This window comes from Oncorhynchus keta, chromosome 28 (assembly GCF_023373465.1).
Source record: "Oncorhynchus keta strain PuntledgeMale-10-30-2019 chromosome 28, Oket_V2, whole genome shotgun sequence".
Taxonomy (NCBI): Eukaryota; Metazoa; Chordata; class Actinopteri; order Salmoniformes; family Salmonidae; genus Oncorhynchus; species Oncorhynchus keta.
Window position 1 is genome coordinate 65,657,708 of NC_068448.1, and position 26,926 is coordinate 65,684,633.

At 44.5% G+C, this 26,926-nt stretch overlaps 1 protein-coding gene across 5 annotated transcripts in view; it reads right to left on the bottom strand.

Moving 5' to 3' along the window:
* Positions 1-4,374: 4,374 nt before the first annotated feature.
* The window catches only part of LOC118361683 (phosphatidylinositol 5-phosphate 4-kinase type-2 alpha), a 54,305-nt gene continuing 31,753 nt past the window's right edge, over positions 4,375-26,926 (bottom strand). The window contains exons 2-12 of one of the 5 annotated variants that reach the window (XR_008083736.1): positions 20,320-20,417; positions 20,126-20,222; positions 19,381-19,533; positions 19,117-19,263; positions 18,990-19,028; positions 15,821-15,934; positions 13,890-14,003; positions 13,498-13,735; positions 13,020-13,123; positions 10,530-12,908; positions 4,375-10,152 (exon numbers count right to left, since the gene is read on the bottom strand). Coding sequence is in view for 3 of the 5 variants with exons in the window: in XM_035741815.2 (XP_035597708.1) it covers positions 12,828-12,908; positions 13,020-13,123; positions 13,498-13,735; positions 13,890-14,003; positions 15,821-15,934; positions 18,990-19,028; positions 19,117-19,263; positions 19,381-19,533; positions 20,126-20,222; positions 20,320-20,417 (1,185 nt within the window). In the remaining 2 variants the exon portion in view is untranslated. Of the gene's footprint in view, positions 12,909-13,019; positions 13,124-13,497; positions 13,736-13,889; positions 14,004-15,820; positions 15,935-18,989; positions 19,029-19,116; positions 19,264-19,380; positions 19,534-20,125; positions 20,223-20,319; positions 20,418-26,926 lie in introns of all 5 variants that reach the window. The other 4 variants (XR_008083735.1, XM_035741817.2, XM_035741815.2 and 1 more) reach the window with 4 other exon arrangements.

The window sequence follows — 26,926 nt, forward strand, 5'->3', positions numbered from 1 at the left end:
GCTAGTGAAGAACGTCCTTTTGGAGGTTGTGTTGACAGATTTTATTATCGAAACGTGTTCAAAGTTAAGTCAAAATGTAGGCCTAATTATTTCCCAGTTCAATGAAAGCAATTGAATATTGATCAGTAAAACATCAAATAGACCAGCAGTCAGGGATATGATGTAAAATCAGGAGAAAAAAAGGCTGGTCCATTGAGATGATTTTTGAAATAAGACAATCTGATTCCTTAATTAAGATAATGCACTTTGGTTGACACTTTGAAATGTTCCAGTGCCTTCACCTCAACTACCTCATTGGTCCTTTACTGGTTTGGCCATTTAAATTAATTTGGCTAGGTTTATTTTATAAATACATATTTTACTGATTCAATAGGCAAGCCTATCCACAACATATGCTTACTGCATTTTCTTAAGTTATATAATAGCATAAACTAGCATAAACAAAACAAAAGCTTGATACCAACATGCTTACGCTTTAGCAGACTAGCTAGGTTACTTGTGGTTTCGTGTAGCCTATGCATATGCATACAGTAGCTGTAACGTTTTTATAAACAACGTGTAGGGCTTACAGTTTCACACACACACACACACACACACACACACACACACACACACACACACACACACACACACACACACACACACACACACACACACACACACACACACACACACACACATTAGCAGTCCTGTCTTCTGTATGAAAAAAAAGGCTTTCTGCTTTATTAGCGATTTAGTCCTAAATCATCATATTATGGTAGTTGTTTGTTTGAGCAGATTCTTTGAGACTTGCTTACTTGGGAGTTCAGAGCGGATCCCTGTTTCATATTACCTGAAGGCATATTGTTCCCATGCTATATGGGGTGTGACATTCTGCAATTGTGTTCTAGAAAATACTCTGTAATGTGGTCAGTCCTTTATATGAAACATTAGAAATGAATTATTTAGGAAAATTATGGATGACTAAAATAACTATTGAAAATAAAACTGCATTGAAAATGTCTTAGTTACATGGTCAATTAATTCAGTTAATACTGATAAAAGTTCATACAATTCTACTCAAACGTACACATTCTGAAATATGTTAATATATTTTTCATTCATTTAAAAGATTTTAAAAAACCTCGTTATCATGCCGAGTTTTGTCACCTAAGAAAGGGTGACAGATGCATTGTGTCACGTGTTTAAAACAGGCCTGCATCCTTGTTTTCAAAAGACTTGCCATTACATTACAACACTTTAATGGGATATCAGCTGTTACACGTTCTCTGTGCAACGTAAACAACGCTTACATAAGGCAGTAATAAAATATTTCTCCGAACTGTTCTACTGTGCTCGGAGCAGTGGCGTTATAGAAGGCTACACCGAGAAGATGCATCTCTCCGCGTGCGTGCTGCACTCTGCCCCCCTAGACAGAGTTTGTTTCGTGAGCCTTGGTGGGCTGATAATTAACTGATTATGTAATATTGTATAATAAAAAAATAAAAAAACAGCAAGGACAACGAATTGCCTAGCGGCTAAATGATTTGGACTTGATTTTGTCTGCGGTTAGACTATTCGTTGGTTTTCGCCTATGTCGTATACGGGGTGTTAAATCTATTAAAAATGTATTTTTTAACAGTGAGCATAAAATTAGGCTTCCACTCGGAAATTAAACACACAGATATTCCCCAGTCCCTAGTAGGCGATGACACAATCTACGAGCGCCCCCACCCGGCCACACAAGGGTGTAACGCGCCCTCTTAAAGGGGATGTCAGGGATACCAGAAATTAACTTTAAGGTGGAACGGGGGAGATACAGGCGCATTTAACAAGGAATCCATAGAGCGGTGAGAAAGTTGGTGTTGGTATCATGTTTCTTGCTATTTAGTGTTTTATACCGACACATTGACATTTGTAATATTGCCGGGTTTGAGTAGGCAGTGTGCATTACCTGCTGAGGGATTTGAAACTATTCTAGCTTCAATCTTGGGTCAATAAATAATGAACTGCTCACGAGTGCATGGCAGTACATTAGATGCTAAATGATGCGCAGAAGTGATCCCCTATGCCAGGGTCCCCCAACTGGCAGCCTGCGTGCCGAATTTGGCCCGCTGGTTGTTTCATTTGGCCCACCAAGTTTACTGAGAAAAAAAAATATCTATTTTTTTTCATTCAATTTTTTCACTATTGAACATAGACTAAAAACACCAGGAAATCAGCTCCAAGTGATTTGAATGTAAGAAATCTGTTCCCAAGTATTCCCACGCATAAGAGAGGCACGTGATCGTATATAAATTGTAAGCAAGGTTTGAAATTGTGTTTTAGGTTAAAAAAAAAATCGCCAACAATGTCTGTTTAGTATTCTTGCGGTCAGTTTGTAGTTTACAAATTATTTGTAATTATGTTCCGGTCCAACCATCTCAGCCCAACCGCTCAGCAAAAAAATCGGCCTGCGGCTGAATCTAGTTGATGATCCACGCCCTATGCTACCCGGTCCGTCACTATCAATAACAGAAACGACACCAAGGCCAGCCAGAGGCAATTGAGAAATGTAAGGCTCTATGCATAAACGTAATTTCAGTCACTATTTCCTTTTTCTATGTGATTTTCCTCTTGTCTATTGAGCTGGCTAGCCTATACTCGCCACCAAAACTGTCATATAGGTTATTATGGAAGCTATTGGTAATGTATGCTAAGGGCGGCAGGTAGCCTAGTGGTTAGAGCGTTGGGACAGTAGCAGAAAGGTTGCTGGATGGAATAAAGCTGACAAGGCAAAAATCTGTCGTTCTGCGCCTGAACAAGGCAGCTAACCCGCTGTTCCCAGGTAGGCCGTCATTGTGAACAAGAATTTGTTCTTAACTTGCCTAGTTAAATAAATAAAAAGACACATAGGCCTATTCAAAATAAACTCACCACAGAATTCGAAAGAACTGTGTAGGCATAAAAGCAGGAGAACCGACTCTAATAGGATTAACGAAATAACATTACGAATGTTTTTGTTGTTGTAAAAAGTAGCCTACACACAGGCTTTCTAAAGGGGGTCACAATTACAAAAAAAAGTTATAGGTCTATCAAGAAGCCAAATGGGTTCTTCGGCTATCCCCACCCTGTGAATAAGCGTTTTACTATTACTATTATTATTTTTTACAGAAGGTTCTACGTGGAATCAAAAAGGGTTCTACCTGGAACCAAAGGGGTACTCCTATAGGGACAGCCGAATAACCAATTTGTAAACCTTTTTCTTAGAGTGTATGATAGCCAGTGTGTGTGTATATATATATATATATATATATATATATATATACATACACACTGGCTATCATACACTCTAAGAAAAAGGTTTACAAATTGGTTATTCGGCTGTCCCTATAGGAGTACCCCTTTGGTTCCAGGTAGAACCCTTTTTGATATATATATATATATACACACACACACCTCTAATTGCTGGCTATCTGAACAGCGTGTTACTGGTGTTAATTGACACAGCGTTCTCTCCCACATCGGACTTTCAACTCCGGTTCCCTCCGCTGCTCTGGGGTTGACTCAACCACCGGGATAGTTTATCTGCGTATGGACGCTGGATTAAACGTGTGTGATGCAGGATTTGGGCTCAACACAAGTCACAATCAATACAATTAGCAAAATTAAATGAATTTACTCAGATCCAGCCTACCTAGACCAAAGACTAACTGGAGATATGAGTTCTCTTTTCTTTTGGGGGCTATTCATTTACCGTAGCAAATGAGCAAAACTGTATGAGCATTGATTTATTTTTAAGAATTAGCCAAGAACACTTGACAAAAAAGGAATAAATTATACTTAATTCCTAAATAAATAAATACAAATCAAAACGAACTATTTTGTGAACATTATCACGTGTATTTCGTTTTTGCATGTCCCTGTATTTGATCCTGATATTTATGCCGCATCTGATGGAATTGAACACCCATTTCAGACAGAATGTTTCATTTACACGAAAATATGACTCTTCAGTTAAATAAAAGCCCACCTTTCATAGACGAAGATGCAGATAAATATCCGTAATAATTTAAAATAATATTTTAAACACCACCCTAAAGTCTAAAGGATGTAATCTTTTTCGTCAAAAACAACAGGGCAAACCGTATGCAGGGACTAGCTTGTGTAATAGAATGTGCCTGTGTCACAGTTGGAAGAGTTTGTATATCATTTGTGATTCCATTTTGAATCTCCTTCAAGTAGCATGTAGTTTTAGTCGTGTCCTGTATGTGTAGCCGCCTTAAGTCTTCCTCCCGAAAAAAAAGACGCTTCTCAATGGCACTACCTTGAAAAATACAGGACACATGAATTAATAAAGCCCAAAAGACCGTCAGATGGTGACAATAATGGAAAAGCACAGTATTCTAAGCAGACTTTAGTTTAGCAGACCAAGTGCTTTATTGTATTTGAGCAAATGCTTATGGAAAGGAGTTTATTATTATTATCATTGTGTTGAACAATAAACATCATAGAACATGAGTTAGCCTCCCTCACAGCACACAACAGTTTACTCCCACTGACCACCAGCAGACAGCAATACACACGCACAACACTTTAGCAACAGTTAGCAAGGACTCTGGGTCATCATTACAGACAGGACACAATCTGCAGGGAAGCTCTCACCAAAACCTTTATAGTCATCTAGTCTGGCTGCCTATTAATTCCAACAAACTTATTTATTTTGTAACGGTATTTTGTTTTATTGGAGTTAATTCTATGAGTATTATCAACTTTAAATCCTTTCTGAGAAGAAATTGAGAAAATTCTGCCCCTGCAGATTCTGTCAAGCCCAAGTCATGTCTTATTTCCCAAAACAGTTAAAACTCCACATATAAACCTCACACCAGTCTGTCCCAACAGCTGTGAACATTAAACACCCATCTGTGACACACACACTCCCATTAAAAAATGTACAGATTCAATCAAACTGGTACATTTACACCTTACAATATGTTAAAGCTAATATGTGGGGTCGTTTTGACTGTAGATGAACGCACATAGATAGGAAAAGTTGCTTTTGGCAAAATGGTAGGTTTAGTAGGGGAATATTGAAGCCTTTACGCAGAGGGTGAGGGTTGAAGGACCAGCCAACAATGGACAAAACCAGCCCCCTATATCCTACTGGACTGGGGCTCAGTGAGTAAGGTCCAAGTCTGTGACATGGCAGCATATTCTCTATGGATCCAGCCTCCATCCTCCTAGAGCAAAAACAACGCTCTGTTTTCTCTCAGTGTGCTCACCTTGACTACAGGAAGCCATCAAGGCCAAACAGAGCTGTATCCTCTTTGAGTCCTGTTCGTGAGGAAAGTGAGAGCTGGCCAGTGGGTGGAAGGTGGAGCAGGTAGACGTTTCCCCTTAACCTAAAAAGGTTAGGGCTTAGTGAGCAGTGACGATGCAGTGACGTTAACATTAGATGGTGGACAGGGGGGAGCGACTCCTAAGAGTGTAGTCTGCATCTGAAATAGCACCCGATTCCCTAAATAGTGCACTACCTATGACCAGAACCCATCTAACTATAATCCTTAGCCCTAAGTGGGCTCTTGTCAAAATAATTGCACTCTTACGGGGAATATGGTGCCATGTCAGACACACTCAAACTTGAGGAAGTGGTCAGAGGACAAGCCCGACAAACACCATCACGACAGTCACAGACCACAGCCACGACACAAACAAAAAGGTATTTACTGAGACAGAAGCAGCAAGGAACGAAGGGTTAACATCAGCATAGATGCCATCTCCACACCAGGGAGGAGGTAGACGTTGTCCCTAGACACTGATCTATGTTCAGATTTGCAGTTTTCCCCCAAATGGCAAGTTTAGGATTTGGGGAAGGTAAACTGGATCAGTGCCTAATGACTATATTCTACCCATAAAATTACCACAACAGAGACTGACATTTTAGTTTTGTTTGAAAACTCATTGACTCCATAACAATAATAGATTGAAAACACCTACTACACAGGGAGGGAGAAAAGGTGGAAAATAAAACTCAAAGTAACCACCCTATTATTAAAATAAACTTTATAAACAAAAAGTTTTAAAAAAAAGGTAAAAATGTAAATAATTTGGAGTATAAAGGCACACCTCTTACACAGTGTATATGATACAAATACAGTTTAAAGCATGGTAAGGAGAGACTCAGATGGGGTTAAGTCTAGGAGAGCTACAATGGATTTAAACAGCCAAGACATAGGAGGAAGAAAGCGTATTCCTGCAACATGCATTTGTTTTGTTTTTACAGTACGTACAAGCATTGTACAAATTCAAGCAGTATCATTCTTCATATAACCCAACACTGTCATTCACTCAAAGGGTGGTGCTTTAAAATACAATTATATTTCATGACTTAAATGCAATGTAAAAATATATGTGAATATAATCTATGCATCTAAAACAATATGTAAGGTTTTTGCTTGTGATAGAATAGTAGAGGACAATGTTACTGGTTTTAGTTGGTTACCAATCACAGATAAAACACCAGACTCTTCTCACTTGGTACAAGTCAGAGCCATATATATAGAGAGAGTCAAACAGTATACACTGTGTACAAAACATTAGGAACACCTGCTCTTTCCATAACATACTGACCAGGTGAACACTATGATCCCTTATTGATGTCACCTGTTAAATCAGGGTTGATGAAAGGGAGGAGACAGGTTAATGAAGGATTTTTAAGCCTTGATACATGGATTGTGTACGTGTGCCATTCAGAGGGTGAATGGGCAAGACAAAATATGTAAGTGCCTTTTGAACGGGGTATGTTAGTAAGTGTGTTAGCACCAGTTTGTGTCAAGAACTGCAATGCTGCTAGGTTTTAAATGCTCAACAGTTTCCTGTGTGTATCAAGAATGGTCCCCCACTAACAGGACTTCCGGCCAACTTGATAACTGTGGGAAGTCTGAGTCAACATGGGCCAACATCCCTGTAGAACGCTTTCGACACCTTGTAGAGTCCATGCCCTGATGGAAAAGGGGGTGAAACACAATATTAGGTAGGAGTTCCTAATGTTTTGTACACTCAGTGTGTATATGGTTCTGGTACAGGTATATTGATATTGTGTTTCCCTTGTTAAGACCACAGCAACCAGTTAGGATCGGATGCATAACATTTGGTTCCTTTTTGTGCAAAATATACAAATTTACCAAGTCAATTCAAACCTGCCAAATTCAGAGATAAACAACCTTTCAAAAACACCAACAAGTCTGAATAACAGACAAATGTTAAAAGGAGAGGCTGACAGGTTGGCATGACGTCACCACTTAAACAAAAGCATATGTTTCTACAACCCAGCACCTCTTCCCCACCCTCCCCTTCTCTCATGAAAACCTGAGACATGTCCGATTCAGGCCTGAACCATATGTAGAGATCTTTGTATGTCTCAGGGTTTTCCAACTCCGGTCCTGGAGATTTACTGGGTGTGCAGGCTTTTGTTCCAGCCCAGCTTTAAAACACCTGAAGCAACACAAACATAGGCGCAGACATATTCATACGCATTACACACAATCGTACACATGGATTTTGTTTGGTAGATATGTGGTAGTGGAGTAGGGGCCTGAGGGCACACAGTGTGTTGTTAAATCTCTTATGAATGTATTGTAATGTTTTTAAAATTGTATAACAGCCTTAATTTTGCCAGACCCCAGGAAGATTAGCTGGTGCCTTGGCAGCAGCTAATGGGGATCCATAACTACACGTACAGATTCAAATAACCAACTAATCAAGGTCTTCAATCTGGACCAAAATTAGTTGAATCAGGTGTGCTAGTGCTGGGCTGGAGTAAAAACCTGCATACCCAGTACTTCTTCAGGGCCGGGGTTGGAGACCTGAGACAGACAGATGTGGCTAAGACTCTGGTTCAGGCAGGTACAATGCCAGAGGTAAACACTGGGCTGTCTGTCCGGAACACACCCCTCCTCTCTCTCTGCTACTCACTACATTCAGGCCCTGTCCCAAACCCACCTGTAGTCCCTCCCACTCCCTAGTGCCTTACAGCCAAGACCCTTTCCCTCATCCCTACTACACCCCCATCAAAAATCTTGGGGCACAGTTCGATAGCTTCAAACAGTGCTTGTTGCAGCACATGTAACAGAACAAAAAAAATCCTATGTTTAACAACATAAAAGTGCAATGATTTGTTTAAGGTGCTGATGGCAATGCAGGATCAAAGGTCCATGAAGGATCACACCACAGCCCTGCCCTTTCCCAGAGGAAGTCACACACCAACTTCCTGGGAACTATCCAGAATGAGACAAACCAGATCAGTCAGTGTTTTCGTAAATCACACACAGCTCCCAGTCTTATTAAACACAGCCCTACTGACCAGCTCCCCGTCTTATTAAACACAGCCCTACTGACCAGCTCCCCGTCTTATTAAACACAGCTCTACTGACCAGCTCCCCGTCTTATTAAACACAGCTCTACTGACCAGCTCCCCGTCTTATTAAACACAGCTCTACTGACCAGCTCCCCGTCTTATTAAACACAGCTCTACTGACCAGCTCCCCGTCTTACTAAACACAGCCCTACTGACCAGCTCCCCGTCTTATTAAACACAGCTCTACTGACCAGCTCCCCGTCTTATTAAACACAGCCCTACTGACCAGCTCCCCGTCTTATTAAACACAGCTCTACTGACCAGCTCCCCGTCTTATTAAACACAGCCCTACTGACCAGCTCCCCGTCTTATTAAACACAGCTCTACTGACCAGCTCCCCGTCTTATTAAACACAGCTCTACTGACCAGCTCCCCGTCTTACTAAACACAGCCCTACTGACCAGCTCCCCGTCTTATTAAACACAGCCCTACTGACCAGCTCCCCGTCTTATTAAACACAGCTCTACTGACCAGCTCCCAGTCTTACTAAACACAGCCCTACTGACCAGCTCCCCGTCTTATTAAACACAGCTCTACTGACCAGCTCCCAGTCTTACTAAACACAGCTCTACTGACCAGCTCCCAGTCTTATTAAACACAGCCCTACTGACCAGCTCCCCGTCTTACTAAACACAGCCCTACTGACCAGCTCCCAGTCTTATTAAACACAGCTCTACTGACCAGCTCCCCGTCTTATTAAACACAGCTCTACTGACCAGCTCCCCGTCTTATTAAACACAGCTCTACTGACCAGCTCCCACCCAGTCTTATTAAACACAGCCCTACTGACCAGCTCCCCGTCTTATTAAACACAGCTCTACTGACCAGCTCCCCGTCTTATTAAACACAGCTCTACTGACCAGCTCCCACCCAGTCTTATTAAACACAGCTCTACTGATCAGCTCCCCGTCTTATTAAACACAGCTCTACTGACCAGCTCCCCGTCTTATTAAACACAGCTCTACTGACCAGCTCCCCGTCTTATTAAACACAGCTCTACTGACCAGCTCCCACCCAGTCTTATTAAACACAGCCCTACTGACCAGCTCCCCGTCTTATTAAACACAGCTCTACTGACCAGCTCCCCGTCTTATTAAACACAGCTCTACTGACCAGCTCCCACCCAGTCTTATTAAACACAGCTCTACTGATCAGCTCCCCGTCTTATTAAACACAGCTCTACTGACCAGCTCCCAGTCTTATTAAACACAGCCCTACTGACCAGCTCCCCGTCTTATTAAACACAGCTCTACTGACCAGCTCCCACCCAGTCTTATTAAACACAGCTCTACTGATCAGCTCCCCGTCTTATTAAACACAGCTCTACTGACCAGCTCACAGTCTTATTAAACACAGCCCTACTGACCAGCTCCCCGTCTTATTAAACACAGCTCTACTGACCAGCTCCCCGTCTTATTAAACACAGCCCTACTGACCAGCTCCCCGTCTTATTAAACACAGCTCTACTGACCAGCTCCCCGTCTTATTAAACACAGCTCTACTGACCAGCTCCCAGTCTTATTAAACACAGCTCTACTGACCAGCTCCCCGTCTTATTAAACACAGCTCTACTGACCAGCTCCCAGTCTTATTAAACACAGCTCTACTGACCAGCTCCCAGTCTTATTAAACACAGCTCTACTGACCAGCTCCCAGTCTTACTAAACACAACTCTACTGACCAGCTCCCAGTCTTATTAAACACAGCTCTACTGACCAGCTCCCCGTCTTATTAAACACAGCTCTACTGACCAGCTCCCCGTCTTATTAAACACAGCCCTACTGACCAGCTCCCCGTCTTACTAAACACAGACCAGCTCCCCGTCTTATTAAACACAGCTCTACTGACCAGCTCCCCGTCTTATTAAACACAGCTCTACTGACCAGCTCCCAGTCTTACTAAACACAGCTCTACTGACCAGCTCCCAGTCTTATTAAACACAGCTCTACTGACCAGCTCCCAGTCTTATTAAACACAGCTCTACTGACCAGCTCCCAGTCTTACTAAACACAACTCTACTGACCAGCTCCCAGTCTTATTAAACACAGCTCTACTGACCAGCTCCCCGTCTTATTAAACACAGCTCTACTGACCAGCTCCCCGTCTTATTAAACACAGCCCTACTGACCAGCTCCCCGTCTTACTAAACACAGACCAGCTCCCCGTCTTATTAAACACAGCTCTACTGACCAGCTCCCCGTCTTATTAAACACAGCTCTACTGACCAGCTCCCCGTCTTATTAAACACTGACCAGCTCCCCGTCTTATTAAACACAGCTCTACTGACCAGCTCCCCGTCTTACTAAACACAGCTCTACTGACCAGCTCCCAGTCTTATTAAACACAGCTCTACTGACCAGCTCCCCGTCTTATTAAACACAGCTCTACTGACCAGCTCCCAGTCTTATTAAACACAGCCCTACTGACCAGCTCCCCGTCTTACTAAACACAGCCCTACTGACCAGCTCCCAGTCTTACTAAACACAGCTCTACTGACAAGATCCCCGTCTTACTAAACACAGCCCTACTGACCAGCTCCCCGTCTTACTAAACACAGCTCTACTGACAAGATCCCCGTCTTACTAAACACAGCTCTACTGACCAGCTCCCAGTCTTATTAAACACAGCTCTACTGACCAGCTCCCAGTCTTACTAAACACAACTCTACTGACCAGCTCCCCGTCTTATTAAACACAGCCCTACTGACCAGCTCCCCGTCTTATTAAACACAGCTCTACTGACCAGCTCCCCGTCTTATTAAACACAGCTCTACTGACCAGCTCCCAGTCTTATTAAACACAGCTCTACTGACCAGCTCCCAGTCTTACTAAACACAACTCTACTGACCAGCTCCCCGTCTTATTAAACACAGCCCTACTGACCAGCTCCCCGTCTTATTAAACACAGCTCTACTGACCAGCTCCCCGTCTTATTAAACACAGCCCTACTGACCAGCTCCCCGTCTTACTAAACACAGCCCTACTGACCAGCTCCCCGTCTTATTAAACACAGCTCTACTGACCAGCTCCCCGTCTTATTAAACACAGCTCTACTGACCAGCTCCCAGTCTTATTAAACACAGCTCTACTGACCAGCTCCCCGTCTTATTAAACACAGCTCTACTGACCAGCTCCCCGTCTTATTAAACACAGCTCTACTGACCAGCTCCCCGTCTTACTAAACACAGCCCTACTGACCAGCTCCCCGTGTTATTAAACACAGCTCTACTGACCAGCTCCCCGTCTTACTAAACACAGCCCTACTGACCAGCTCCCCGTCTTATTAAACACAGCCCTACTGACCAGCTCCCAGTCTTATTAAACACAGCTCTACTGACCAGCTCCCAGTCTTATTAAACACAGCTCTACTGACCAGCTCCCGTCTTATTAAACACAGCCCTACTGACCAGCTCCCCGTCTTATTAAACACAGCTCTACTGACCAGCTCCCCGTCTTATTAAACACAGCTCTACTGACCAGCTCCCAGTCTTATTAAACACAGCTCTACTGACCAGCTCCCCGTCTTACTAAACACAGCTCTACTGACCAGCTCCCCGTCTTATTAAACACAGCTCTACTGACCAGCTCCCCGTCTTATTAAACACAGCCCTACTGACCAGCTCCCCGTCTTACTAAACACAGCCCTACTACTGACCAGCTCCCCGTCTTACTAAACACAGCCCTACTGACCAGCTCCCAGTCTTATTAAACACAGCTCTACTGACCAGCTCCCAGTCTTATTAAACACAGCCCTACTGACCAGCTCCCAGTCTTATTAAACACAGCCCTTACTGACCAGCTCCCAGTCTTACTAAACACAACTCATCTTAAACTTATCTTGTGTATGGAGGGAGGGGTAGAGGAGAGCAGTGTGTGTGACAGGAGGATAGCAGTGTAAGGTGAGAATGGAGTAGTAACATCCACTGCCAGGAGGGTCTAAAGGGAAAGTGATGGATGATGGGACAAATAGGAAAGTAGCTTTGGCTGGGGCAGGGCTGTACTAAATGGCGATTGGATGGTCTGGCTGAAGGTCTACTGGAAGACTGCTTCATACTTCCTGAAGACGAGCACTTCACCCTATACTATTTACTCCGAGTGACCGCGCTATTGTTATCCAATCACAGCCCTGTTCATCCTCATCCCCCCCAAACAGGAATGCAGAACAAACAAACAAAAACAATGCAGGTTGAGGACGTGGTGTTAAGAGGCAGTAAAAAAAACAAATAAACATTCCCAAAGTAAACAAAACAAACTAATAAAAAAGTACAGACTAGAACCTAGAATAGCAGTTCTCCTGTTCAATGTAACAGCGGAGAAGATGTATGTAAACGAATGATGGTATTAGCTGCTGAGAGGGACACCCTTGCTGACGGAGAGATGGAGCGCAATACCCCACCCTCACCCATCCCTTCTCTCCATCTCTCCCTAAGTGCCCCCTCCCCTTCCCCTGGGGGCTATGAGAGAATGGTGGTGATGAAGTCGTAGAACCTCTTGGAGTACTGCTCTGGGTTTACCGTGGAGATTTCAGCTCCCGCCTGCAGGGGGAGACACACGGTGGACGACAGTCAGTCAAGGGAAGAAACCCAAACACACAACATTTACACCAACACAGAAGTAGGCATGTGACCTCACACACACACACACACCCCATGTTTGACGGTCTTAGCAGCATGAGCAGCCTTCTTCTTGGCATCGTAATGCTGCAGAATGTCAATGACCGCCATGAAGTACACCTCCTTCCTAGGAGCACCTGGACACAGACACACAGGATTATCCCTATATTATGAACTGGGTGGTTCAATCCATGAATGCTGATTGGCTGACATGTTGGTAACCAGTTTATAATAGCAATGAAGCACCTCGGGTGTTTGTGGTATATGGCCAATATACCACGGCTAAGGGCTGTATCCTGGCACACTGTGCTGCGTCGTGCCTAAGAACAGCTCTTAGCTGTGGTATATTGCTTAATTATATAACATGAAGCCACGAGAGGGCTACAACCATACTGCTCATCTATTTGGTATTTCTGACCCACTGTTTTGAAGTGAATCGTTTGCTTTTTAGTCTTCTGTACCCCTCCTCTATCCCTTTCCTTCTTCTCCCTCATTGCCCCTCTCCACTCACTGTCATTGCTCTTGATGGCATAGACGTCTATGGTGGGGTCAAACTCCCCCGGGGACAGGGGCTTGGTGCTGTCCAGGGTGTTACTGGGGGAGTCCGGGGGAGTGCCAATCCCTCCGTCACTCTCCCCCTCATCATCCCCCTCGTTATCCTCACTCTCCACTTCCTCCTGCTCAGCCCGCTCCACGTCATGGATCCCCACCAGCAGACTGTAGTCCATCAGCTTCAACTGGGCCAGGAACTGGAGGGAGGGAGAAAGGAGACATAAAATAAAGTAATGGAGAGTAAAAGGGGAGAATTAAACTTTTGGTAAGAGGATTAAGACCAGGATTAATCCAACCCAAGTATTTATTCACTCACACCAGAAGAAATAACAGAACCACACACACACACACCTCCACATCTTTACGTAGTTTCTCCAGGAACATCTTCTTGTTGTCATCGTCAATGTAGATCTTCTGTCCATCGTTGATGAAGTCGTTGTCCTTGTAGGTGGGCAGCTCCTTGGCCTGAAGCCCCACACAGACAAACACAGTCAGGACTCTATAACCAATTACATTATTAGAAAGGAGTCCAAATGTACAATCTATAAAATGATCCAACAAACTGACTCGTTGAAATAAGTGATCTGTGACATATATAACAACAGTTAAAGACAGTGGGAGTTCTATGGAGGCATGTGAGTTTCCATTGAGCCATCTGGCTACAGCACCATGTGTGGCCTGTGGTCTGCAGGGGGGCTGGTGTCAGGAGGGGGTGTTATTCTGTGGCACAAAGGAAGGAGTGAGCAGGAAATGAAGTCACAGCAGCAGCACTGCTCAGAGAGCTGACAGAAGCAGTTCTACGGCAGCAAGGGAAAAGCGGCCACACAAACTCACACACATATAGCAACAAAGACCACAAACAATGCTGCAATGGCCGAGGCTCTCTTGCACACTCAGATAGGTGAACGTTTAATAATGTGGAGAGTCAACAAGCAGGTAGAGGCACACTAGTACCAGCTACAGACATCATCCTGAAAATAATATACATTGCAAATATCCATCCACCCACTCTATGCATCCTCAATCTCTTCCCAAACACTCATCTTCCTGATCAACCACTCTAAATCGCTCAATGATCAGTTCAGATATCAGAGAAAGTATAGAGCAGCTCATACAAGCAGTAGATCAGGTGCTGTACGTAACGATTGTGGTTCAGAGGTAGACTGGGCTGACATGGTAGAGTAGAATAGATGAAGTGAGATGAAAACAGCCAAAAGAGTGAGAGAATGTGAGAGAGAGGGAGAAAATGAGAGAAAAACAATGAGAACAGGGTAGAGATAAGATCGATCATAGGGCCATTGCACAAGGCCTTCAAATTCAAGTTTTTTTGAACGGCATCATCATAGAATGACATGAAGGATCTCTTTGAGCTCTATCATCATTACCAGTGCGCTACAGGAAGTTTGTGGCACATCGGATGTGAGCGAGGTCGCTTGATAGTGCATTTGACTCAGCTTGGCGAGAGAGAACAGGAGAATTGTAACAGATCACCAACTGAAGTATCAACAAATATACAGTCAAACCTCCAGGTAAATAAAAGGTCAATAAAACCAAAAGCGGTCAGTGAAACAGCCTGGTGTGATGATAGTACTGCAGGATTGTGATTATTGGTCAGGAAGGACAGGAGAGGAATGGAGAGGCCAGGCCTGGTGGTGAGCAGCTGCAGCCCAGTGGTGCTGTGCTCTGGGCATGCTCAGACAACAGCTGTTCTAACCAGTCACGTGTGTCTCTCTCTGCCTACCCGTCAACACCGAATGGGAATCTGTGTCAGCTACACACAGGTTGTGTCTGAAATAGCACCCGTTTTCCCTATATAGCGCACACTTTTAGCCAGGGGGACTGATGGGCCCTGGTCAAAAGCAGTGCACTATATAGGGAATAGGGTGCCATTTCAGACACTGACACACTCCGAGGAACAGCATCATTATACTGTGTGTGTGTGTATTTCTGATTGACAGGAAGTGAAAGTGATTGGTTGAGAGTCAATAGCCATAGAGGAAAGGGGGAAAAAACAGCAGTGTGAAAAACTGTTCCAGAATAAGCCAGTTCCATCTGCCTGTTTCCTACATGTCAGTTCATTGCAGGTGTCCTGTATCCGTCATTACATGAATCTGAAAAAGCTATGAAAATAAAATGATACGATTGATCTGATAAATTGAGCATGCCTGGACTTGGTTCTATAATATGATTTGATATGTAGATAAATTGAGCATGCCTGAACTTGGTTCTATAATATGATTTGATAGGTAGATAGATTGAGCATGCCTGGCCTTGTTCCTTACGTCTCTTACGTGTTTCATGGCGCAGTAAAAGCGCGTGGCGATCCGCAGCGTTTGCAGCCTTTGCTGAACGTTAGATTTGGGCCGCGGTGGCGCATCCTCAGGAGGGCGTGGCTGCTAGAAGAGGGGAGCGAGGGAGGGATGGAGGTAGGAGGATGAGAGGAGAGAGCCGGGGACAGGAAGGAAGGAAGTTTTAAGGAAAGGCAAGTGTTTAAGAAATATACAAACTGTATTAGTTTAAAGCGCGGCAAGGAAAGAGAGCTTCTGAAAGAGTGTACAGCCTGGCAAGTGCTGCTAGAAAAGCCAAGGTTACAAGTTCAATTCCCGCAGGGATCACATACACATACTAAATTGTATGCTTTCACTGTACTGCAAATCTCTTTGGATAAAGCATCTGCTAAGTGTAAACAGAATCTGCATATCCTCCGGTTTTGTGCGCATAAGAAAGCGCTGTAACAGCTAGGGTGGCAATTCAGGTGTTCTTTTAGACTGCTGCTAAGACAAACTGTGTCAGGTAAAAGCCATGTCGCCTGTAGGGAGGGCCAGCCGGTAGCTAACAGTGTTAATAACACCACTACCAGCTGGCAGGAGGAACCCAGGGAGAGGAAACAATAACAACGTTAGATAGCAGAGAGCTATAGTGGTAAACAGGTACCATGACAAATCTCTGGACCCAGGGGGAAGCTGGGAGTGCAGGCTTTTGTTCCAGCCCAGCACTAACACAACTGATTCCTAATCACATCACTATTCAGGGTCTAAACATTGACTGTGACGAGATCACTTGAATTAGGTGTGTTAAGAGCTGGGCTGGAACAAAACCCCGCACAGTGCATACTGCAGCCCCATTGCCCACCCTGGCTGTAAAGTATGAATATGTTGATGTGAAATAAAAGTCCAGGTTCCATGTGAGGACAGTAGGACAAGTGAGTCTACAGCATGCAGAACAGAGTGGTTGGTGGAGGTGTTGGAGACGAACCTAGAGATGTAGGACCATGCAGAGAACGTGCATGGGTGGGTGGGGGGCATGCAATCAGTCAAGAGTTGTTTGTGTGTGAAACACTACACACCATACAGCTGTTACACACATTACACCACCTAACACATACTAACTACCATGTACCTCAACACACACCAAATACCTTGTAACTCCATTCACCCCTCCTGTATTCATGAATACACAGCAGTGCCTATGGATACCACTCAGTCACAACTTTTTACCAACTAACCAATGAATCAACCTAACCTGAAAATGTAGAACATTTGTAGTTAAAGCCAGTTTGCCATTAGAGATGAAACATGATAGTGCAAGTAGTCAGGCCTGAACACACACACACACACACACACACACACACACACACACACACACACACACACACACACACACACACACACACACACACAATGTGAGAAGGCCTTTAATTAATTCACAAGTCATGTATTGAACAGTGATGGTGGGTGGTCATGGCATGCCTGTTCACGGATTTCTGTGAGCATACAATGTGTGTGTGTGTGTGTGTGTGTGGGATGTCAAACGTTTAGGAATAAACAGTGAACAACTGTGAATGCTGGGACTGTGGTAAAAGCAGCAGCAGTAGGTATTGTCGTAGCACTGCAGCCGTGGTGGTTGTAAATTGAACAATTCAAGTCGTTCCACATCTTGGCTAGTCCGTTATCGCTGATCTGTCAGAAATAACTATTGGCATTCTGTAATAGTGACACATTAAGCTGAGAGAAGAGAGCTTACTGTGTAGTACAGTGTGTGATCAACAGCTTCTGTACTTCCATTTAAGTCCCTATTTTCTTCCTCAGAGGGCTATATTTAGACTGAGGGGTTCCCCGAAGTTACAACGCCCCGCTGGTTTTGGTGTTCCACCCGGCCGAGCTTCTACAGTTTTAGGAGGAAAGAGCCGACCTGTCGGGTTCAAATGATAATCTAGCTACTCAGACACGCACACAAACTCGTGTACACACACACACACACACACACAGTCTAAATATGCCGAAAAGTTCAGTCTCACACGCCAGTTCACACCACATCGCACTTTCCCACACTGCAGGGAAGATTCCTGCCAACAGGGAAGGTTGCAGAATCAAAGCCTGTGTTCTGTTTGTACAACTGCCATTGGCTGAATCAGAGCCATATATTTAGACCACACGGCTCTGGGCTGATTCACTCATTCACTCTCAAGGAAAGTCTGCTCTCATTACCAGAAAACTGAAGCATACAACAAACTCCATCTGATCAAATATTCCAGGAATGTAAACGCACACACAAAAAACATTCACTCTCTAGAAGACAAACAAAGCATCTGGCACAAACATCTCTGTCTCTCACACACAGACAGCAAGCAGGGGAAGCAATGGGACTGCTGTAGCAGCAGCAAACTGAAGACATACGGAGCGTGCAAGAGTATGGTGAGTATAATGGGCAGGGGTCTTAACAGAAGAAGATGAACAGTTTGAACTACCCCCACTCCCACCCCAAAAACCAAAGCAAACCAGCTCAGTAGAAGTGGAGCCATGTAGTTGATGACATAAGGAAGGGCCGATAGGTAATGACAGAAGCTGTTGGTTTAATGGACCAGGTGTTAACACACAGCTCTCTCCCTCCCTCGTTCCCCTCCCTCGGTCCCCTCCCCCGTTCCGGTCCCCTCCCCCGTTCCGGTCCCCTCCCCCGTTCCGGTCCCCTCCCCTCCCTCGGTCCGGTCCCCCGGTCCCCCCTGCCGTCGGTCCCTCGGTCCCCCCTGCCGTCGGTCCCTCGGTCCCCCCTGCCGTCGGTCCCCCCTGCCGTCGGTCCCCCCTGCCGTCGGTCCCCCCTGCCGTCGGTCCCCCCTGCCGTCGGTCCCCCCTGCCGTCGGTCCCCCCTGCCGTCGGTCCCCCCTGCCGTCGGTCCCCCCTGCCGTCGGTCCCTCGGTCCCCCCTGCCGTCGGTCCCTCGGTCCCCCCTGCCGTCGGTCCCTCGGTCCCCCCTGCCGTCGGTCCCTCGGTCCCCCCTGCCGTCGGTCCCTCGGTCCCCCCTGCCGTCGGTCCCTCCCCCCCATGGCTTTTTTAGGACAGGGGATGGCCAGGAATCAGAATCAAACTCCGTAATTAGTGTCTATATCAATACACTAAAACACACCATATATATGTCTGGTTGATTTGTGTGTGTGTGTGTGTGTAAATTACTGTACCTTCTCCTTGTCGCTGGCCTCCCTGGCCACAGTGGAGCCCTGATAGACAGAAAGATGTCAGACATTCCTTTTTCCTTATGAAAGTCTCCAATTATCCCCTCCCACCCCTACCTACCTACCTACCTACCTTGAGGTCATATTTTTTGTAGACAGAGAGGCGGTGGGAGAAGACATTCCTGGTGACGATCATGTAGGTCTCGTCTCCGTCCACTGTGAGGCGGTACATCCCCAGGAACTGAGGCAGCAGCGTGTTGCCATGACACTCCACTATGAACTAGAGAAATAGAAGCATTGGAGGAGAGTTGGATTGTACTTTGGTACTTCTTGAGGTGTGTGTGTGTGTGTGTGTGTGTGTGTGTGTGTGTGTGTGTGTGTGTGTGTGTGTGTGTACCTGGTGGTACTTCTTGAGGATGTTGTGCATCTCAGCCACATCCTCACTGGTGATTGTTTTGATGACGTAGCGTTTGTCGTAGGAGGTGTGGAAGCGAGCCCCACTCCGACCCTGGGAATCACTGTTTAACGGAGCTGCACGGGTTAGGGAGTTCTACAAACAGAGAAAGAACAGTGAATCACACATTTCTGTAAAAATCTGAAACTGTTTTTGAATCTATAGAGAGAATGTGTGGGAGAGAGAGAGACAGTGTGTGATTGTCAGAGACAGCTGAAGTCAGGCAGGCTTCTAAGGCCCTTCTATCCATCGCTCACACCCTGCACCAGCCCAGCCACTGTGTGTGCGCTCGAGTGTGTGTGTGGACAGACACCCCTCCTTCCCCTGGGTGTGTGCCACCCTCCTGCCCCCAGCACACAGCTGATGCCCTCCAGAGCAACCCCAGAGACACATCACTTCCCTACCGCACTCCTCTCTGTAACCCCTTCCCCCCTCCATGTGTGGTTCTTCCTACCCTCACCCACTCTTTCTCCCTCCACCGTGATATAAACATGAGACAAAAAGACAGCTACAGAGGACCAGAAGACAGACTTCCCTATTGCCAACACAGAGCACACACTCACTCTGTGTGTAAAACTGTATTCCGAGGGTACTGACAAAGAGAGAAACTTGGCAATAAACATGAAAGAAATATAGCAAGATTCAGAAGACAGAGAGAGGAGTTCAGTCTGCTTCTGCGTGCGTGTACCTGGAAATCCTGGTCGTCGATGCCAAAACGTTCTCTAAGGTTGCGGAACACCAGAGGACAGTACTCCTTAAACTTGAAATGGCTCGGCATGTTTTCCCTACACACACACATACACAGTACAAGCCGTTATTGAGATAGACATTTAACATCAGAGCATTTTGATTTGTGTGTGTTGTGCGAGTCTGTACACTTACTTGTTGAAGAGGTGATTGTCCACCTTGATCTTAGAGTAGGCCTTGAAGTCATCAGGCATCAGCATGATAGGGATCTGAACATGGCTCAACTCATTGATCTGAGAGCGAGAGAAAGCATAGTGTTTTTGTAGAGTAATGACTAAACATAAACATCCGATCAGATTGAACTAATGTTAGTCAAATCCAGAAGCTTGTCCTTTTATTCAAGATGAACATACAGCACCTCTGACCTCCATACTCCTCACACCCCCTTCATCTGTCTTTAGCTCAGTGCAGGCTTTTGTTTCAGCACAGTACTAAAACACCTAAACAACAACGTTGACTAGACATTCTGTATTTCCTCTACTGCAAGAAATGTGAAACAAGGTTTTTGAATCCAACACGAGACAGTGTGTGGGGAGGCGGCGGCGGGCAGGGACAGGGTTGTAGTCAAGCTAGCCTCAAGACAGCAGGGATCTTTAGAACTGCCTGCAGGCATCAGTGCCTGTGACTCACACAGATTGAGGGATGGGGCTGGAGACAGATTGTCATAATCAGTTTCCAGCTCTGTGTGTCACTATGTGCGTGTGTCATGCTGAGAGGCTGTTCAGGTCCACACAGTCTATGGTTTTATTAACTACTTACTATAGCAGCCACTCTAGTCTTATAGGTCTGTTACAAACATAATGAGGCCAGGGCCAATGAGACAATGGTTTTACAATTACCCAATGAGAGTCATTTCCATGTGAAAGGACCCATGAGCACAAACAAGTGAAGGTCATAGGATCATGTCAAATTGGGTGTCAAATGAAAGCTAAGAGTCTATATTTGAGACATTAAGGCATTATACATATTTCCACCCAAAACATTTGATTTCTGGTCGAACAGATGGAAAAGGGGTCTTAGAAAAAACATCTAGCAGAAAAAGTCAGAGAAACTCTCAACCCCAATCTCAGCCTTTGCCCAACCCTTTCAAATGTTAAAAAAATGCATTCAGGTGAGAAGTTGGGGATCAGGGAACTGCTCATAAATATACATTTTGGGGGAAGGTAAATGTAGTTCAAATCAAATTTTAATTGTCACATACACATGGTTAGAAGATGTTAATGCGAGTGTGGTGAAATGCATGTGCTTCAAGATCCGACAATGCAGTAATAACCAACGAGTAATCTAATCTAACAATTCCAAAACTACTACCTTATACACACACAAGTGTAAAGGGATAAAGAATATGTACATAAAGATATATGAATGAGTGATGGTACAGAACGGCATAGGCAAGATGCAGTAGATGGTATCGAGTATATACATATGAGATGAGTAATGTAGGGTATGTAAAAAGTGGCATAGTTTAAAGTGGCTAGTGATACATGTATTACATAAAGATCCAGTAGATGATAGAGTACAGTATATACATATATATATGAGATAAGTAATGTAGGGTATGTAAACATTATATTAAGTAGCATCGTTTAAAGTGGCTAGTGATATATTTTTACATGAATTTCCATTATTAAAGTGGCTGGAGTTGAGTCAGTGTGTTGGCAGCAGCCACTCAATGTTAGTGGTGACTGTTTAACAGTCTGATGGCCTTGAGATAGAAGCTGTTTTCAGTCTCTCGGTCCCTGCTTTGATGCACCTGTACTGACCTCGCCTTCTGGATGATAGCGGGGTGAACAGGCAGTGGCTCAGGTGGTTGTTGTCCTTGATGATCTTTATATCCTTCCTGTGACATCGGAAGGTGTAGGTGTCCTGGAGGGCAGGTAGTTTGCCCCCGGTGATGCGTTGTGCAGACCTCACGACCCTCGGGAGAGCATTATGGTTGTGGGCGGAGCAGTTGCCGTACCAGGCGGTGATACAGCCTGACAGGATGCTCTCGATTGTGCATCTGTAGAAGTTTGTGAGTGCTTTTGGTGACAAGCCAAATTTCTTCAGCCTCCTGAGGTTGAAGAGGCGCTGCTGCACCTTCTTCACGACGCTGTCTGTGTGAGTGGACCAATTCAGTTTGTCTGTGATGTGTATGCAGAGGAACTTAAAACTTACTACCCTCTCCACTACTGTTCCATCGATGTGGATAGGGGGGTGTTCCCTCTGCTGTTTCCTGAAGTCCACAATCATCTCCTTAGTTTTGTTGACGTTGAGTGTGAGGTTATTTTCCTGACACCACACTCCGAGGGCCCTCACCTCCTCCCTGTAGGCCGACTCGTCGTTGTTTTTGGGATATCAAGCCTACCACTGTTGTGTCGTCCGCAAACTTGATGATTGAGTTGGAGGCGTGCGTGGCCACGCAGTCGTGGGTGAACAGGGAGTACAGGAGAGGGCTCAGAACGCACCCTTGTGGGGCCCCAGTGTTGAGGATCAGCGGGGTGGAGATGTTGTTGCCCTCACCACCTGGGGGCGGCCCGTCAGGAAGTCCAGTACCCAGTTGCACAGGACAGGGTCGAGACCCAGGGTCTCGAGCTTGATGACGAGCTTGGAGGGTACTATGGTGTTGAATGCCGAGCTGTAGTCGATGAACAGCATTCTCACATAGGTATTCCTCTTGTCCAGATGGGTTAGGGCAGTGTGCAGTGTGGTTGAGATTGCATCGTCTGTGGACCTATTTGGGCGGTAAGCAAATTGGAGTGGGTCTAGGGTGGAGGTGATATGGTCCTTCACTAGTCTCTTAAAGCACTTCATGATGACGGAAGTGAGTGCTACGGGGGGGTAGTCGTTTAGCTTAGCTTTCTTGGGAACAGGAACAATGGCGGCCCTCTTGAAGCATGTGGGAACAGCAGACTGGTATAGGGATTGATTGAATATGTCCGTAAACACACCGGCCAGCTGTTCTGCGCATGCTCTGAGGGCGCGGCTGGGGATGCCGTCTGGGCCTGCAGCCTTGCAAGGGTTAACACGTTTAAATGTTTTACTCACCTCGGCTGCAGTGAAGGAGAGTCTGCATGTTTTCGTTGCAGGCCGTGTCAGTGGCACTGTAACAACAAACAATTCAAACATGTTCTAAATTGATTTGCATTTTAATGAGGGAAGTATTTGACCCCTCTGCAAAACATGACTTAGTACTTGGTGTCAAAACTCTTGTTGGCAATCACAGAGGTCAGACGTTTCTTGCAGTTGGCCACCAGGTTTGCACACATCTCAGGAGGGATTTTGTCCCACTCCTCTTTGCAGATCTTCTCCAAGTCATTAAGGTTTCGAAGCTGACATTTGGCAACTCAAACCTTCAGCTCCCTCCACATATTTTCTATGGGATTAAGGTCTGGAGACTGGCTAGGCCACTCAAGGACCTTAATGTGCTTCTTCTTGAGCCACCTCTTTGTTGCCTTGGCCGTGTGTTTTGGGTCAATGTCATGCTGGAATACCCATCCTCGACCCATTTTCAATGCCCTGACTGAGGGAAGGAGGTTCTCACCCAAGATTTGACGGTACATGGTCCAGTCCATCGTCCCTTTGATGTGGGGAAGTTGTCCTGTCCCCTTAGCAGAAAAACACCCCCAAAGCATAACGTTTCCACCTCCATGTTTGACGGTAGGGATGGTGTTCTTGGGGTCATAGGCAGCATTCCTCCTCCTCCAAACACAGCGAGTTGAGTTGATGCCAAAGAGCTCCATTTTGGTCTCATCTGACCACAACACCTTCACCCAGTTGTCCTCTGACTCAATCAGATGTTCATTGACAAACTTCAGACGGGCATGTACAGTGCCTTGCGAAAGTATTCGGTCCCCTTGAACTTTGCGACCTTTTGCCACATTTCAGGCTTGAAACAAAGTTATAAAACTGTATTTTTTTTGTGAAGAATCAACAACAAGTGGGACACAATCATTAAGTGGAACGACATTTATTGGATATTTCAAACTTTAACAAATCAAAAACTGAAAAATTGGGCGTGCAAAATTATTCAGCCCCCTTAAGTTAATGTAATCGCCACCTTTTGCTGCGATTACAGCTGTAAGTCGCTTGGGGTATGTCTCTATCAGTTTTGCACATCGAGAGACAATTTCTTCCCATTCCTCCTTGCAAAACAGCTCGAGCTCAGTGAGGTTGGATGGAGAGCATTTGTGAACAGCAGTTTTCAGTTCTTTCCACAGATTCTCGATTGGATTCAGGTCTGGACTTTGACTTGGCCATTCTAACACCTGGATATGTTTATTGTTGAACCATTCCATTGTAGATTTTGCTTTATGTTTTGGATCATTGTCTTGTTGGAAGACAAATCTCCATCCCAGTCTCAGGTCTTTTGCAGACTCCATCAGGTTTTCTTCCAGAATGGTCCTGTATTTGGCTCCATCCATCTTCCCATCAATTTTAACCATCTTCCCTGTCCCTGCTGAAGAAAAGCAGGCCCAAACCATGATGCTGCCACCACCATGTTTGACAGTGGGGATGGTTTGTTCAGGGTGATGAGCTGTGTTGCTTTTACGCCAAACATAACGTTTTGCATTGTTGCCAAAAAGTTCAATTTTGGTTTCATCTGACCAGAGCACCAACTTTCCCCATGTTTGGTGTGTCTCCCAGGTGGCTTGTGGCAAACTTTAAACAACACTTTTTATGGATATCTTTAAGAAATGGCTTTCTTCTTGCCACTCCTCCATAAAGGCCAGATTTGTGCAATGTACGACTGATTGTTGTCATATGGACAGAGTCTCCCATCTCAGCTGTAGATCTCTGCAGTTCATCCAGAGTGATCATGGGCCTCTTGGCTGCATCTCTGATCAGTCTTCTTGTATGAGCTGAAAGTTGAGGGACGGCCAGGTCTTGGTAGATTTGCAGTGGTCTGATACTCCTTCCATTTCAATATCGCTTGCACAGTGCTCCTTGGGATGTTTAAAGCTTGGGAAATCTTTTTGTATCCAAATCCGGCTTTAAACTTCTACAGTATCTCGGAGATGCCTGGTGTGTTCCTTGTTCTTCATGATGCTCTCTGTGCTTTTAACGGACCTCTGAGACTATCACAGTGCAGGTGCATTTATACGGAGACTTGATTACACACAGGTGGATTGTATTTATCATCATTAGTCATTTAGGCCAACATTGGATCATTCAGAGATCCTCACTGAACTTCTGGAGAGAGTGTGCTGCACTGAAAGTAAAGGGGCTGAATAATTTTGCACACCCAATTTTTCAGTTTTTGATTTGTTAAAATAGTTTGAAATATCCAATAAATGTCGTTCCACTTCATGATTGTGTCCCACTTGTTGTTGATTCTTCACAAAAAAATACAGTTTTATATCTTTATGTTTGAAGCCTGAAATGTGGCAAAAGGTCGCAAAGTTCAAGGGGGCCGAATACTTTCGCAAGGCACTGTAGGTTGGAGTCATTAAAACTAGTTTTTCAACCACTCCACAAATTTCTTGTTAACAAACTATAGTTTTGGCAAGTCGGTTAGGACATCTACTTTGATAATGACACAAGTCATTTTTCCAACAATATTAATATTGCGGAAATATTGTTGCTTCCATCAATGTAATTGTCTGCATCATTTCCAATCCCCCATATATTTTTTGGGGTAAATATGTATCCATATATACATACTTTTTTAAAGAATATATATTTATTATTCCCAGCAAAACCTACCACCCTTCCCCCAATTGGAGTAAACTAATAAACAATAACACTTAGGCTTCTACCTTCAGTTTCTACATATTACACACATTTTACAATCTATTTTTACAATAGTTATATTTTGTTTGTTTTTAGTCCTTCCTCTATTTCTGATGTCCATCCAGTTTGATTTCTATTTGTAGCTGTGCTATTTCAACATTTCTGAACCTATATACATTTTACAGACCCCGTATGTTTTACATTAGTTATCTTATTAGTCCCACCCTTCAGCTCCATTCAACACCTCCCATCTATCTCTCAACACCATCCATTTTGGATTTCTATTTCCCATATATTTTTCAACTGTGCTGTGATGCTTCACAAAAGTACTGAACCTTTCTATTCTCATAGCTTCTACAGAGTGTAAATTAAAAATAAACATTTTTGCTAAAAATAATGATTCTATTATTGATTGATTGACTATGGCTTTTTAAAAACAACCAGTATTGCTATCTGCAGCGTTAGTTCTAGACAAATGTTGCAATTCTTCAGCCATTCCTGGACCTGTGACCAAAAACGAGCTACATATGGACAATACAAAAATAAATTATCTAATGACTCTGCCTCCTCACAGCAAAATCTGCAGAGCTGGGAAGATTGTATCCCCCATATACAGTGTGGCAAAAAAGTATTTAGTCAGCCACCAATTGTGCAAGTTCTCCCACTTAAAAAGATGAGGCCTGTAATTTTCATCATAGGTACACTTCAACTATGACAGACAAAATTAGAAGAAAAAAATCCAGAAAATTACATTGTAGGACTTTTAATGAATTTAATTGCAAATTATGGTGGAAAATAAGTATTTGGTCAATCACAAAAGTTTCTCAATACTTTGTTATACACCCTTTGTTGGCAATGACAGAGGTCAAACGTTTTCTGTAAGTCGTGCAGATCTCCTCTTGAGCAGTGATGTTTTGGGGCTGTTGCTGAGCAATACGGACTTTCAACTCCCTCCAAAGATTTTCTATGGGGTTGAGATCTGGAGACTGGCTAGACCACTCCAGGACTTTAAAATGCATCTTACAAAGCC